This window comes from Myotis nattereri (assembly GCF_964212035.1).
Source record: "Myotis nattereri genome assembly, chromosome: 10".
NCBI classification, from domain to species: Eukaryota; Metazoa; Chordata; class Mammalia; order Chiroptera; family Vespertilionidae; genus Myotis; species Myotis nattereri.
The window spans coordinates 71,419,866-71,436,070 of NC_138085.1; the positions used below are offsets into that span (position 1 = coordinate 71,419,866).

A 16,205-nucleotide genomic window follows, 5' to 3' on the forward strand; every position below is an offset into this window, starting at 1 on the left:
AAAATGTCAAAACCATTCTCGGCTCACAGGTCCTACAAAAACAGGCGGGAGGCTGACTCGGGTGCACGGGTCCTTGTTTGCCAACCACTGCCTGGTCTAGACTGCGACAGAAAGCGGTCATCAAGGTGAACGGGAGGGTGGCATCTCATTGGCCGTAGCCTTTAGCCCCGGGGGCCGCAGGGAACCCTGGGATGGGCCTCTAGATTACCAAGCTGCTGCCGCCACCACACTTCTTCCCTGGGCTTTGCCAGGACCTTCACAGACAGAGGAACACAGATGCCAGCAGCCAACTGTCCCCTGGTCTGAGACACGTCCCACTCAGCACCTCTCATCCTCCAGGCTCCAGGTCTGAGCGATAAAAGACTGCCCCTCAAAGAAAGCCATTGGTCCCCTGAGGTATGTAATTTTCTTAGAAAAAAGGTTTTTATGATAGCGAGCTTACTCAAAATTTACAAATTTTAAATGAAATAATACAAGCAGAAAAAAAAAGAAATAATACAAGCAGAAGATCTAGCCCACTGCCTACGCAAAGTATATATTGAAACAGGTTAATTTTGGTAAACGGTGCTATTGCTTCACCATCAAAACAATCCAGGGAGGCAGCTGTGATTATTAGTATACTTTTATAACAGCAAAAGGGAAAAATTATTTTAGAGAGTCGGGGCTGGGTTGAGAGAGCCTACCTGCTGACTCCAGTTCTGAAAGGTTTTAAAGGGGCTCAAAGAGGCTATTTTTGAAGACAGTTGATGGATCCTTACATTTTTTGCTGCAACTATTCTGAACTATGCTGGGCCTTATTTCTTTCCTCTGCAGACAGTCTATTTTGCATTTCCACACTGAGGAGCAGGGAGGGAGTGAGGGAGGGAAGGAGGGGAGGGGGTAGAGAGAGATAGAGGGAGAGATAGAGAGAAGCTGTTGAGAGTCATAAATGCAGCAAGAATTTGAGGGGTCCAGAGCCAAAGAGAAGTAAAGAGAGTAATCCCAACAGTTGATGCTGTTTTTACCCTTGAAGCATTTGCCAAATCACAGGCCACAGATATCAGCAGGTAGGAGGCTGATGAGCTGTGAAGCTTCAGGCAGTTCCACGGAGGTGGGGAAATACTGGAGTTCCATGCCCATCAGGAGGAGGGGCTGCGGGAAATGTCCTGGGCTTTCTTTCAGCTGGGACTCAAAGAGCTAGAGACCCTGGGAGTAGGGATGCACTTGAAACAGACCAGCCTCCAAAAACACTAAAGCCGGGCTTTCTTGTTTGCTTCAGTTGTTGTTGTTTTAGTTTTCAATTACAGTTTACATTCAATATTATTCTGTATTAGTCGCAGGTGTACAGCATAGTGGTTAGAAAATGATGTACTTTACGGAGTGGTCCCCCCAATATTTCAAGTACCCACCTGGCCCCAAACATAGTTACTATGACATTATTGACTATATTTCCTATGCTGTCATTTACAGCTCAATGTGACAATTCTGTGACTACCAATTTGTACTTCTTAATCCCTTCACCTTTTTACTCAGCCCCCAAACGTCCACCCCTCTGGCAACCATCGGTCTGTTTGTTCTCTGTATCTCTGACTCTGTTTCTATTTTGTTTGTTTGTTTGTTTGTTTGTTTTGTTCTTTAGATTCCACATATAAGTGAAATGATATGGTATTTTCCTTTACCTGACTTATTTCGTTAGCATAACACCCTCTGGGTCCATTCATGCTTTCGCAACAGGTAAGATTCCATTGCGTATATTTGTCACCGTCTGGTTCCAGATTAGATTAAGGTGATCTGTCTCTATCTAAACACCTGCCAAAAGCAAACTAAAGCCTTGATGGAAAAAGATAGCAACACCCAGAACATGAAATTATCTTTCTGCTTTTTCATATACAATGCCTGTCGTTTAATAATAAAAACAATTCCCAGGAGACAACACACAATCAACAGAAACCAAGAGAGAAAAACAAAACAAACAACAGAAAGTGAGAAGTGGCGGGCTAATGTGGGAATAATGGGTAATGTCTGCAGCTTGGGAGCCTGATGTTTTGCTCCCTGTTTGGGATAGAGGTGAACGGATCGGATATTTAGCAGGGAAACCCCGGCAACGAGAACTGAAATATGCTCTCACATATTCCAGCCTGACTGGAAATCTATGTATGTGGTGGAGAAACCTGCAAGAGCCCCACGTACAAGTAAAGGAATGAGAAATGAGAATTGGCTGCAACTTTGTGTTTATTTTCCAATCTACTCACAGACCAATAAACAGAACCTTACAAATGCTAGGCGTCTGGGCATGACCTCTATCCAACCATTGGCTGATCACGAAGCCAGGCAGACCCAGGCATGAGCCCCTAGGATTCCAGGTTAAAAAAATAAATACGAGAAATAATAAACTGGGCATCAGTGGCAGGATAGGTGAGGGAGACTGATTCCACAATTTAAGTCCAGGCAAGTTCCAACGACTCCCAGAAAAATAAAGCTGAATCCAGACTTGCTAGATTTTATTGGATATGTCTAGTTGTAAACTGAAAGTTTCTAGAAATGCCTCAAACCTGAAAAGTTGGGCTTGTGCTCAGGAAAAAGAGCAATGAATGGAAACTGGCTCTGAGTGGGCTCACAGTTAGATTTTGCAAGCCAAGTCTTCAAGGCAGCTATGGGTTGAAAAGAATTTTAAAAATTATGTTCAAAGAACTACAGAAAAACATGTAGACTAAAGACTCAATAAATAGAAGAGATATATATCTTCTTTTACATATATTTACATAGTTATAATATATACTTATAATCAATTCCAGAGCTGAGAAGTGCAATAACTGAAGGATTTACTAGATGGGCTCAGCAACAGACTTAAGATGGCAGAAGAATCTGTAAATGTAAAGAGAGACCAATAGAAAGCACATTTCTGAAAAAGATAGAGGGGAAAATAAACAGAGATCTGTGCATACTGTCAAGCATACAAACATACAGGTAATGATTCCTAGAAGAATCAGAGAGAGAAAGAGGCAGAAAAAGATTTGAAGAGATAATGACTTGAAAACTTCTCACATTTGATGAAAAATATTGAGCCATACATAGAAGAAGCTGTATAAAAACAAAACCGTAGGTAGGAAAATCACAAAGAGAATTTTACCAAGACACATCAACTATAATAAATGTTATGTCTAGGCATAGTTCTAAAGCCAAGGGGAAAAAAAATCTTGAAAATAGCAGAAGAAAAGCAACTTTTTGAATATATGAGACCAACATGATGATTAATGGCTGACTCATCATCAGAAACAATGGAAGCCAGATGACAGTGGAATGACACATTCAAAACACTAAGAGGAAAATGGTTCTAGAGGGAAGCATGGAATAAAGTACAGAGAGAATAAATGTAAAGAGAAATCCAAAATAATATTGACTGTAAAAAAACCCCACAGAAGCCAGAAAACTATGGCCCATAGGGTCAATTCTGTCCACAGCCTATTCTTGTATGGTTCTCTAGATAAAAGTTGATTTACATATTTAAAAGGTTTGGGGGGAGGAGAGGAGAAAATGGAAAGAAGAAGAATATGTGATAGAGACCATATATGATCCACAAAACCTAAAATATTTACCATTTGGCCCTTTACAGAAAAAGCTTGCCAACACCAATATAAATAATAAAAATAATATAGTGTGGAGTTTAAAATATATGAAACATTGCTGTGTGAGCAGATTTGGCTGGAGTAAATGGAGTTACACTGATATTAGACTTTAATAACTCAAGGATGTATGTTGTAATCTTAAATGCCAAAATAACAAAAAAAATCTATAATCGGTGACCTAATATTGTTGAGTAGGGTAGTGGAATTGAAGCAAAAAAAAAAGAATAAAGGAGAAAAGATCATAGAACAGGTAGGATACACTGAAAGTGTTAGTCAGATCACTTGGGAAAATCAGAAAAGAGATGCTAAGGGGAGGTGTCTGACACATGGTAAAGATGCAGTAATTGCTAGTTATGATTTTTATAATTCAGTGTCAGAGAGATGGTTAGCATAGACCAGTGGTGGCGAACCTTTTGAGCTCGGCGTGTCAGCATTTTGAAAAACACTAACTTAATGCTGGTGCCGTGTCACATATAGAAATTTTTTGATATTTGCACCCGTAGTAAACAAAGACTTATATTTTTGATATTTATTTTATATATTTAAATGCCATTTAACAAAGAAAAATCAACCAAAAAAATGAGTTCGCGTGTCACCTCTGACACGCGTGTCATAGGTTCACCATCACTGGCATAGACCATTTTTCAGACCCTTCCCAGCTGATATTCTGGGTTTTCCTCATAGAACTATATAGTTCACGTTTTCAGCTTGAAGATCTTGATCATCCATGATTAACTGACTGCCCTGGGGTGTCACAAAGAGGCTCCCCCTGGAATCAATGTTAATGTCCAGACCTGAAGACCCACATGGAAACTTCAGACCCCTTGGTCCTGTCCCCACTGAATCCTGGAATGGCATGGGCCCTCTCTCCAGTTCTCTGCTTTCCACCAGGTAAATGGGAAGAAAGTTTCTTGCCTATTCCTGCAGCACCCTCAGGCACTGTGGGAAAAATTGTCAAAGCACCTGTGACCTGACTGAACCCAATCCAGGAATCCCAAGGGAATTTTTCCCTTTTGGAAGGCTGTTTTAGCCCAAGCTTGTGGATCTATGAAAACCTTAGAGTTCTCCAAAAAAAATCCCACCTCCATAAGGTCAGTAAGGGAAAAAACATGTACTTTTCCACCCTGATGGGCATGAGAGAGAAAGACATCTGCGCACACTCTAAGGGACGGGCTTGGCTAAGATCAATCACCCTCAGTGGATAGAGCCACCACGGAAGATCAATCACCCTCAGTGGATACAGCCACCATGGAAGATCAATCACCCTCAGTGGATACAGCCACCACGGAGGGCCTGGAACTGACCAAGGGCACTTAGAGGTTCAGTCCCTGGCTCCCAGAAGTCACACTCCGTTCTCCCTCAGGGAAGTACCTTCTGGAGCTGTGATTCTCAACACATCGCCCGCTGCATAGCCCCACAACACAGAGAAGCAGATTGGACTGGCCCTGCCACTTTGTGACCTTGATCAAGGGTTCCTCTCACTGAACTTGGACTTCCTCATCTATAAAGTGGCGGTGAGATTGGCTTCCCTTCCTTCCTCATGGGGTTGTCATGAAGATCGAAGAAGAAAGTGCTGTGAACGAGAGGGCCGTACACATGGGAGGGGTGAATGGTCTCTCTGGACGAAAGGAAGCTGCTTGCCCCAGGCAGTGGGGAGGACAGTCAAGGCCAACACACGTGGCCTTCAGTCCACTCTTCAGTGTACATTATATTCTTGGGCTCTTTGAAAGTGTATAATGTCCTCACAGCAGCCCCAAAGAGTAGGTAGATAGGATCCTGTGGGCATGTTTTACAAGCTCAAAGAGGCAAGGTGACTTTCACCAGCTCACACAGACTGAAGGCAGGACCGGCCTTGCACCCCACACTGCACCCACTAAGCAGCGAGCTGTCCTGGTGAGCTGGGAAGGGGAGGGTCCAAGTCAGCCAGTGTTTGTCCCCTGTACTCCTTTGGACTGTGCTGCTGGGCTTTCACTGTCATTCCCACTCGCACTCAGGGCCTTTAAGCTGCTGCTGGCCACCTGTGAGCAGGCACATGACTGTCTGTGAGTGCCGAGTCAGAAGCCATGAGTCACGCCTGGCTGCTGCTCCAACATGAGAATTCCCAGTCTCCGAGGAACACGGGATGTTAGCTTGGGGAGTCACATGCCATAGTCAGTGGAAGGTGACACAGAGGGCCAGCTAGTCTGACCTCTGCATGTTTGTCTGAGAATTCTGGAATGGCTGAGGTGGGCGGATCTTCGAGGTCATCTCATTTAATACCTCTAGACAAGCCGTGGGCAAACTACGGCCCGCAGGCCCGTTTGAAATGAATAAAACTAAAAAAAAAAAGATCGTACCCTTTTATGTAATGATGTTTACTTTGAATTTATATTAGTTCACACAAACACTCCATCCATGCTTTTGTTCCGGCCCTCCGGTCCAGTTTAAGAACCCATTGTGGCCCTCGAGTCAAAAAGTTTGCCCACCCCTGCTCTAGACACTAAAACCCAGAAAGGTTCGTAAACTTGCCAGAGACCATTCAGCAAGTTAATAAAAGGGTCATGTGTGGAGCTCGAGTCTCCTTAACCGACTCTGGTATGCTTTCCCCGACACCAGGGCCTTTTTACAAGGTTATAAAAAGGCTTACTAGTATGGATGTTGTTCTATAACCCCAGTTCCCAGCATATGGGAATTTCTTCTGTGGCCAATAGGACTTACACTGTCACAGCCCCTGGGTAGACACAACCTCTAGTCCAGTGGTCGGCAAACTGTGGCCCCTTGAGTGTGACTCTTCCACAAAATACCACGTGCGGGCACGCGCGTACAGTGCTATGGAAACTTCGTGGCCACACTCAAGCGGCCAAAGAGCCGCATGTGGCTCGTGAGCCGCAGTTTGACAACCACTGCTCTAGTCTGATGAGATTACAAGAAGCATTAGAGATGATGTGGACAGTGCCAAGCCACCATTCTCTAAATACTCCACGTCTTGTGACCACAGGGAGACACCACCACCCATTACAGATCCCATTCCAACCAGAGATCAGTGCACCCTCATGTCTTCATTCACTGATGTCACCCAAGATCCCACAACCACACCCTGTTCCCCTAGACTGGCAAGGAGGCTCTAGGGAGCACCCTAACAGGAAAGAACATACCCCAAGTTGACATGAGTTTTGCTGTTGACTGGCTTTATGATCTCAGACAGGAATGCTTTGCTTTTAGACTGTATTTTCCCCCAACTTCCTCCTGGGGACAATTGAGGCAGACCCAGAACCAGGAAGGAACACCCTGAAGAAGAGGGTCCTGGGTGAGAGTGAATAGGTGGTGCCTGGGCAGCACCTGGAGCCCCAACTCCTCCTACAGTAACATCCTCTCTGACCCCTCCCAGCGGCAGCCACCAAGGGCCAAACGTTAAAGGGGAAGGACCAGGGACCCTCAAAGCTGGGGGGGGGGGAGTGGGCAGGGATGATGATTGGTGAGCTCCAACCAGAAGGGACTCTCAGGGAACTGTGCCCCCTCAGGAAGCTCTCCTCTCTGGTGGGAAGAAAGGAGCAGTCTCTCACTGCCATACTTGGGCCTTCCCAGAGCCCCCCACACTCGCTGCCGGGCCTGTCCAGGGCTGGGCACACTAATTCACCAGTGTGCTGTGTCTTCCGACTCATGACCTTTTACGTCTGAAGCTAACAGAAACATCTTGCCCTGAACACCACTTGCTAATTAGGCTACTTCCTGCTGAGGAACCTGTAATAGCCCCCGACTTCCGCTGTAGCAAATTCAAATTCTAGAGTGCTGGGTGACCATGGGCTGGTCACTTTACCTCTTTAGGGTTCCGTTTTTGTCAATGTAAAAGAAAAGATTTGGATTAAATCGTTTCAGAAGTCTCTTCAAACCGGAAGACATGATCATCTCTATTGTTCTCCTTGTCTGGGATTTCAAAATTCCCCTTTATGTAACTCTTTGCCTCCCCAGACCAACCCTGCACTCCAGACCAGGCCTGCTCCCTGCTCCTCACACCCATGTGTTGGGCCCCCACTTTGCCTTTGGCGGTGCTGCTCCCCACACTTGCATGTCCTCCTTGTTCCTCTGTGTTTATTTAATCCCACTCAGCCTTCAGCGCTCAATCGAGTTTCACCTCCCACATGAAACTTCCCCAGCCCACATTCATCTCTCGGTTCTCTGAATCCTGGTGTTTTCATTACAGCTACTTGCACCTATTTTGGTACTTAATTCTGCTCCAGTGATTTTATGCAGATCAGTTCTCTCTCCCCAGAGGGTTCCTTACATTTGGTTTATGATCTACCAGCCGGGCTCAGCCTAACTCCTGTTCTTAGAAGGGTGCTCAGACAGTTGACTGACAGTAGCAAAAATGCAGGTGGATGAAAATGATTGACAATAAAGTCCTAAAAATTTACAAGGTACAGATGACATCCCAGGCAGGCAGGACTCCTGAGCCTCCAGAGAAAATTCCATACCTGGGTGGGGATGCCACCAACTAGGTATATGACCCAAACAAGTCCCCACCTGTCTCTTATCAAAAACTGGAAGGACTTAGGCCGCCGGAAGTTCTCCAAGATTGTTTCCAACTCTTATGTGGCACGACCACGTTTCCAGAAGGCTGGGCTAGCAACCTCCAGGAAGGAGGAAGGACGCTGGGCCCTTGTAAAACGAACATTGACCAGCTTCCTTGTTCTAATAACAGAAGAGACACTTCTTTGCTCCCACGTCTGGCCTTGCGGTGATGTGCCTGGCAAGGGGCATTGCCAAGGCATGACAACCTCCTGGGAGCTTCTGACCATTTCCAGGAAAACGAAATTCAGGTGCAAGTTGTCTTTTCTTAGAAATGGTGATTTTTTGCTAACTTGCTTTTGCCAATTGCAGTTTTGAGATAATGATGTTTCAGTTTTATAAACCCAAACTTTCAGAGCTTTTCCTATGTGTTGCTTGTCAATGTTAAAGCTTCAATAAAGCCCAGGTATGATTCTTTCTTCCCTGAGCCTGGACTGTAATGCAGGGTGGTGGTCAAGGGTCCCAGCTCTGGACTCTGACTCAGGACTAAATTCTGACTCCTGCACTTATTAGCTGGATGACCTTGGGCAGGTTAATTGTACACCCCCCGTAAAGGGAAGCTGTTATATATGCACTGTGCTTAATGTGGAGCTTGGCTGTTCAAAAGATCACACCATGAGCTTAGTTTGAAGTGATCCTCAAATGGTAATGTCCTCAGTGCCTGACAGAATGACACATATATAGTCCCTAACACAGAAATTTTTATCCTAGGCCTCAAAGAATCTCACAAATAATTTTTTAAGGAGTTTGAACAGCTCACAACAAAACAAAACAAAATCAAGCACAGAAAGAAATAAGGTATCCAGGAACACTGACTAAAACAAAAATTAGCAGAAAAGAAAAATAGAGCAGAATTAGATCAAAGACTTTGGATATGGAAATTATTAGACACATATTCTAAAACTATGTTTAGAAAAAGATATACTTGAGGGTATTTGTAGGAACACAGAATCATTTTAAAAAATAATATCGTGAACTTAGTAACTAAATGTAAATTAAATTTGGAAAGTAAAGTCAATTTTCAAAATCTTCAATGGTTTTGAGAGCTTCAGGTTTAATAGCAAATTGGACACAACTGAACGAATAAACAAACAGGGACACATGTAATAGTAAATTACTCAGAATGCAGCATAGAAAGGCAAAAAGGTGCTAAAGTTAGAAGAGAAGCTAGAAGACATGGCATATAAAGTTAGGAAACCAACCAAACATTTCAGGATACATTGCTAAGTGAAAAAAAATCAAGATGCAGAAAATGTATATAGTAGGTTATCTTTTTACAAAAATGAAAAAAAAGAATATATTTGTAAAAAGAAACATTGATTAGAAAATATTGAAATTGGCAACCTACAGGGGTGGGTGGGAATAGAATGGAAAGGTGAGGGAAGGGGAGGGGACTTCTCTGAGGTTATCTGTTCACATAGTTTTGATTTTTGAACCATGTTAATATGTTATATATTTTTAAAAATAAAGTAAAAATCAACAAGAGCAGGAGGAACCTTATAATTGAATAGAAACAGAGACAAACTTGACTACACGTCAAACAGAGAACATAACCACACAAAGAAAACAAAAAATTAATGCATGTGATTTTGAACCAAGTGTTTTGATTAGACACCCTGCGTGGGATATATGTAGTCTAAGACAAAGAACTTCATTTGGTGGTGGTGGTGTCACTGCTGTAATAATTCTAAATTACGATGTATGTATCTTAGGATTTGGCAAGTGAGTAAATTTATTGATATTTATAACACTGGCTACACCAACAAATCTGGAATGGGGGAAGGAGACAAAAGACTAGTTCTAACTAAAATTAGAAATGACTGTATGAACTATTTTTTCTTAGCTCTCTCCACTGAGTGGGCTGAGACATAATGACATTCCAGCAGCAACGAACACCCCTAGCACCCAGATCTTGGTTTCTAAACAAAATCCCCTACCAATTGGAACCTTGAAGAAATGGCTAATTGCATGGTTGAGATAGAAAAAATACAAGATTAGCTTGAAATAGCTTGTTCCATTAAGTTAAAAAAAAAAGTGCTTAAAAAATTGATGGGGCCCTAGCTGGTTTGGCTCAGTGGTTGGAGCACTGGCCCATGGACTGAAGGGTCTAGGATTTGTTTTGAGTCAAGTGCAGGTTGCAGGCTCCATCCCCAACTCAATCAATATGTCTCTCTTTCATCGATGTTTCTCTCTCTGTCTCTCTCCCTCCCTTCCACTCTGTCTAAAAATCAGTGGAAAAAATATCCTCGGGTGAGGTTTAACAAAAGAAAAAAAGAACTTCTGGGGACACAGGAATCAACTTACAGGAGCTCTCATCAGCCAAATCTGTAATAACTTGAGCATCAAAATATATAATGACAGGACTGGCTTATAACACACTGATTTAGAAAAGAATTTATATGTCCATTTTATATTAAAATGATGAAACATACAACGAGTGGGGAGGAGAAGAGAATCTCTTTTTTATGGAGGAATTCCAACTTACAATTTTAGAAGAGGTAATAGACATTTTAAAGTCACCAATTTACACTCATGGTAATAATCAATTCAGGCAAGAATCATCTGTGGATGCTAAATACCATTGGGTATAAGAACAGTCACAGGGTATCACAGCATCTCCCTGCAGATAACATGAGTCACACGGGGGAAGGCACCATACGAGGGAGAAACCTGGCAGACACCACCTTAAACAAATGGTGAAATTTAACATCACCAATTAGGGTATTTACCAACATCAAGTGTATCCCCTAATGTGACACAGCTAGGAGGCAACATTATCTGTACTGCATTTCTGCCCTAGAGTTTAATCTGATTCTATCAATAAAGAAATTATTTGGCAAATCCAAATTGAAGTGCACACAACAAAAGCCAGCCTAAATTTTCAATGACACAAAACAAACAAAAAGCCTAACGAAATGTTCTAGATTGAAAGAGATTAAAGAGGCAGGACAAGTAAATGCAATGTGTGATCTTTGGTGAATCTAATAATCAGTGACTGATAAGTCAACTAATTTATTTCACCACAGTAGCCGATTAAAGAAATAAATCATACAATCATCTTAATAAGTGCAGAAAAATATTCAATAAAATTCAACATCCTCTTATGATTTTTTAAAAACTATTAGAAAATTAGGAATAAAATAGGGTTTTATTTTTATTTTATTTTTATTTTATTTTTTTGTCTGGGTTTCATAAAGAGTTATCTACAGAACAGTCAGAAGTGAACACTGTACTTTCTGACAAAACATTAAACACTTTTAAAAAAAAAACAACAACAAAAAACCTTTGGAATAAGATAAGAATACCTCCAACCACCACTTTTGTGAAAAATTGTCATGGAGGTACCCGCCAGGACAGTAAGGCAAAAGCTAGAAAAGGTACAGAGATTAAAAAGAGAGCAACAAAACCTGTCATTATTGGCAGGATGTGTCTATAGAAAATCTAAAAGAATATACAGATAACATTAAAAATTTGTTTAATTGGGTTCAAAATCAATATATAAAATCAATTTTAATTCTAGTCACCAATAGCAAACATTTTCAAATTAAAAATTTAAAAATCTGTTTACCATACAACAAAAGTCATATGCCTGAGACACATATGCGAGGCCTGAACAGAGAAAACGATAAAACTTTGAGAGGCATTAAAGATATAAGTACATGCTCATGGTTTGGAAAACTCAATATTGTGAAGATCTCTATTTCCCCCAACTTGGTTCATAGATTTCAAAGCAATTTCTATCAAAATCCAAACAGGTTTTTCCTTTGTTTGGTGGAAATTGACACATTGATAGTAAAATTTGTCTGAAAGTTTAGGGCCAAGTCACTTCTTAAAAAGAAGGAAAATTAGCCCTAGCCAGTTTTGCTCAGTGGATAGAGTGTCAGACCCCGAACTGAAGGGTCTGAGGTTCGATTCTGGTCAAGGGCATGTAGCTTGGTTGCAGGTTCCCTGGCCCTGGTAGGGGTGCATTCAGGAGGCAACCAATCAATGTGTGTGTCTCTCTCAGTCTCTCCCTCTTCCTTCCACTCTCTCCAAAAATCAATGGGAAAATATCCTCCAGTGAGGATTAACAACAACAACAACAAAACAAATAAAGAAGGAAAAATAGACTTGTTTTTCCGAATAAAACTTCTATAAAGCAATAGAATTAAGACAACATGCTGTTGGCACAGGGATAGACCAATAAAGCAAATGACCTAATAAAGCAAAACAGAGTTTGAAACAGATGCAGGCACATAGGAATCCTTTATATATGAGCAGAGGCGACTAGTTAGAGCTGTGCAGAAACAACTGCTCAGTAAATGGAGCTGAGACAAGTAGGCCTCTGCATGCAAAATATGATATATAATTGGGGTTGTCTCTTCCATGGGTCACAAAAGTCAATTTGGATGCATTAAAGACCCGAAAGAGAAAATCAATTCTTAACGTTTTCAGAAGGAAATACAGGATGTCCTCATGATTGCAAGGCAGAAGAGGATTCTCCAATAAGAAGCAGAGAGCACAAACCATAAAGGAAAAAATGAAATACTTTGGAAATAGACTGAATATACAAACAAAGACCAGACCACAGCTGACAATGGAACTCCAAACACCCACACATCTGCAGCAGCCTAGCCCAGAAGCCCGATCACCACCCTCAGTCTAGACCAGTGATGGCGAACCTTTTGAGCTCGGCGTGTCAGCATTTTGAAAAACCCTAACGTAACTCTGGTGCCGTGTCACATATAGAAATTTTTTGATATTTGCAACCATAGTAAAACAAAGACTTATATTTTTGATATTTATTTTATATATTTAAATGCCATTTAACAAAGAAAAATCAACCAAAAAAATGAGTTTGTGTGTCACCTCTGACACACGTGGCATAGGTTCGCCATCACTGGCCAGACGGTCAGGGCTTGGCCCATGACTGCAGTTTCCCTACTTCTGTCCCTGCTTCCTACTCAGGACCAACCTGAGGAAGCCAGATATGTTCCCCAAAGGGATCACCTCAGAGGCCTCCAGCCTCCAACCAGAGCACCCCTGCACCTCCCCCTTCTCACTGTCAAGCTTTCCCACGCCCCTGCCTGCCTTGGAGTCTGCCCATCACACGTGACAGTGGCGGACCCCTTGCTATAGCCACCTCTGAATAAGTAGCCTCCATTTGTTCTCATTTGGGTGGTTTTCACTCCCCACCCCCCTGCCCCGAATTAAGGAATTTGCTCGTCTACAGTTCTGTAAAGAGGGTGGAAAGATGAACTTCAGAGTATACGATATCTGCCGTACTTACAACAACAAAGAGCAAGTGCACAGCATGTACAAAAACTCCTAAAAACCAAACGAAGAAAGGACAAACCCCTACAAAAATGGGAGACATGCTTGAACAGGTACTTTATGAAAGAAGAATTCAAATGGTCAACAAACATTTTTTTAAAGAAGCACTGCAGGCCGAAGCCGGTTTGGCTCAGTGGATAGAGCGTCGGCCTGCGGACTGAAAGGTCCCAGGTTCGATTCCGGTCAAGGGCATATACCTGGGTTGCGGGCACATCCCCAGTGGGAGATGTGCAGGAGGCAGCTGATCGATGTTTCTCTCCCATCGATGTTTCTGACTCTCTATCTCTCTCCTTTCCTCTCTGTAAAAAATATCTCTCTCCTTTCCTCTCTGTAAAAAATCAATAAAATATATTTAAAAAAAAAAAAGAAGAAGCACTGCAGCCTCATTAGCAATTAGGGAATGCGATCACCTGTGCAATAAGTACGGCAGGTATTGCACTCCCACCTCACACCCCACCCACCTTGCACCCCTACCTCACACCCCACCCACCTTGCACCACCACTTCAATGCTCCCCACCTTGCACCCCCCACCTCAATCCTCCCCGCCTTGCACACACAGCCCCAGACTCAAAGGGTGTCTGACTAGTCCAAGGTGAGCAGCAGGACCGGCACTTGCACCCAGCAAGGCCAGGCTGCTGTCCATTGCTTCCTCCTTTCCCCTGTGGCCTCCAAGGAAGCGCTTTCACTCTAGGCCCAGGCCTCTCATCTGGAGGGCTGACATGACACTTTAAAGCCCTCCTCAGTTTAAAGGATTCTGTCTTTCTAACCAAAGGGAGGAGGGGAGAGCCAGGGGTTGGGTGACAAAGGGCACAGAGGGACTGTGGCAGAGGCACAACCTTCTCCTAACCCTTGGCATCGGGAGAAGCCCTGCCTGGTAGCCCACTCTTCCCATCAGGGCCAACAGCACTCAAGAATGTGGGCAGTCCTTTAGAATTCATCAACCTGAAATCTGCCTTCCTCTGTCCTTGCAGCCAAAACGAAAGCCATAAATAGGACCATCAAAATGTGCTTATCATTAGCAGTAGCATTTCCATGTTACCGATGAGAAGAAGAAAAAAAATCAAGGTTCAGAGAGGGAACACTTGTCCTAGGCCACGCAGCACAGAGAACGAGAACCCAGGTCTTTGTGACCCTACACCAGTGGCCAGCAAACGGCAGCTGGCGAGCCACATGCGGCTCTTTGGCCCCTTGAGTGTGGCTCTTCCACAAAATACCATGTGCGGGCGCGCACGTACAGTGCGATTGAAACTTCGTGGCCCATGCGCAGAAGTCAGTATTTTATGGAAGAGCCACACTCAAGGGGCCAAAGAGCCGCACGTGGCTCATGAGCCAGTTTGCCGACCACTGCCCTACACCATGTCCCTTCTCACCTGCCTCTGGCCCCAGCCCTGGGCACCTCACCGCAGCACTCCAGCCTGCTTGGGCCCAAACTGCATTTTGTGCTAATGAAAAGGACACATTCCTCTCCTAAGCTCCATGTCTCAGCAATGCATGCCACCAGCAGGGCCAACCCATCGCAGACTTACCTGGCCCCAGGAGCAGGAGCAGCCCCAGCAGGAAAGCGTGTGGCCGCGGCCCCATACCGGAATCCTCCAGGTGTCGCGGGTCAGGGGTGAATCGTTTCCGCAGATGGGCTGTCACTCCTTTTATGCGCCTGTTGTCTGATAGTGCGCCTGTCATAAATTTTACTGTGTTCACCTTTGAAAGGGGGCAGTGGCGGCTGTAAATGATAAATATTAACATTTAGGCAGAAGATTTCTCAGGGCGGATGGGTCAAAGATGGGCCTGGGCTCCCAGGATGATGGGTGCCCAGAAATTACCACTGTTGGCATTGGTCTCCACCATGCAGAGAGGCTGGTTTCTGTTGTCCCTCATCCCATAAGCATGGGGTGGCCGGGAGTGTTGGCCTGAAGTGCACACCACACATCTGTTGCCTGCATGTTCCATTGAGAGATACAAGCCAGAGGTGAGCTGTGGAACTCATCGGGCAGAATCAGCAGTTTCCTGCGGGCAAACTCAGTGGGAATGCTGGCCTGGGTCTCAACTGGACAGGCAGGGCTGAAATGTAAAGCCTGGGTGACAAAATACCCTTGAGGGTGAGATATCAAGGAGCAAATGCCTTTGGTTAATCTGAGCAAATATATTTAAATCACCCATGCACGTGGCTACCCTTACGGCAGCCAGGCCCAGAGCCTGACTCCTGAGATCTAGCTAGGAGTCCGGAGCTGGTTTCTATTACCCCACCTCAGATCTTGATCTGCCGACATGTTTCTCATATGCTTAAAATCACAGCTATGGCTTGGTTATCTTGAATATAAAGTGAAGCCTAAGTGGGCGGCTCTTTGTTCCTCACTCCTGATATTAAGATGTCGTGTTCTTTTCTTATCTGCTCGGAAACATGCGGCTTGTGGGTGACCACTGACTGAGCCCCAACAAAGGCTCAGCTTCAGAGCAGCACAGAGGCCTCAGGACACAGCAGGAGTGTGTGGGCACCTGATACAACGAGCCCACAGGCCATCTGCTGGTCCTAGAGCCTGGCAGAGAGCAGGGCACAGAGAAGGAAGAAGAAAATATCCCCAACTCGAGGTCTGCAGGGGCCAGTTGGGCAGAGGTGCTCCTGAACATCTGACACTTATCTTCACTAAAGTGCCCACAAGCTCCACAAGAGACCCAGAGCTACTGTCCTGCTAGTAAGAATGTCAGGGGTCCAGCTCTGTGCCCCCAGCAGCTCTGAGGACCTC

The 16,205-nt window shown here is 44.0% G+C and overlaps 1 protein-coding gene across 1 annotated transcript in view; it reads right to left on the reverse strand.

Annotated features, from left to right (window-relative positions):
- The window catches only part of PLB1 (phospholipase B1), a gene marked incomplete at its 5' end in the record, with an annotated part of 112,904 nt that extends 97,859 nt beyond the window's left edge, over positions 1–15,045 (reverse strand). The window contains one exon of the mRNA XM_081100655.1: positions 14,991–15,045. Within this exon, the coding sequence (XP_080956781.1) occupies positions 14,991–15,045 (55 nt within the window). The remainder of the gene's footprint in view (positions 1–14,990) is intronic.
- Between the last annotated feature and the right edge of the window lie 1,160 nt (positions 15,046–16,205).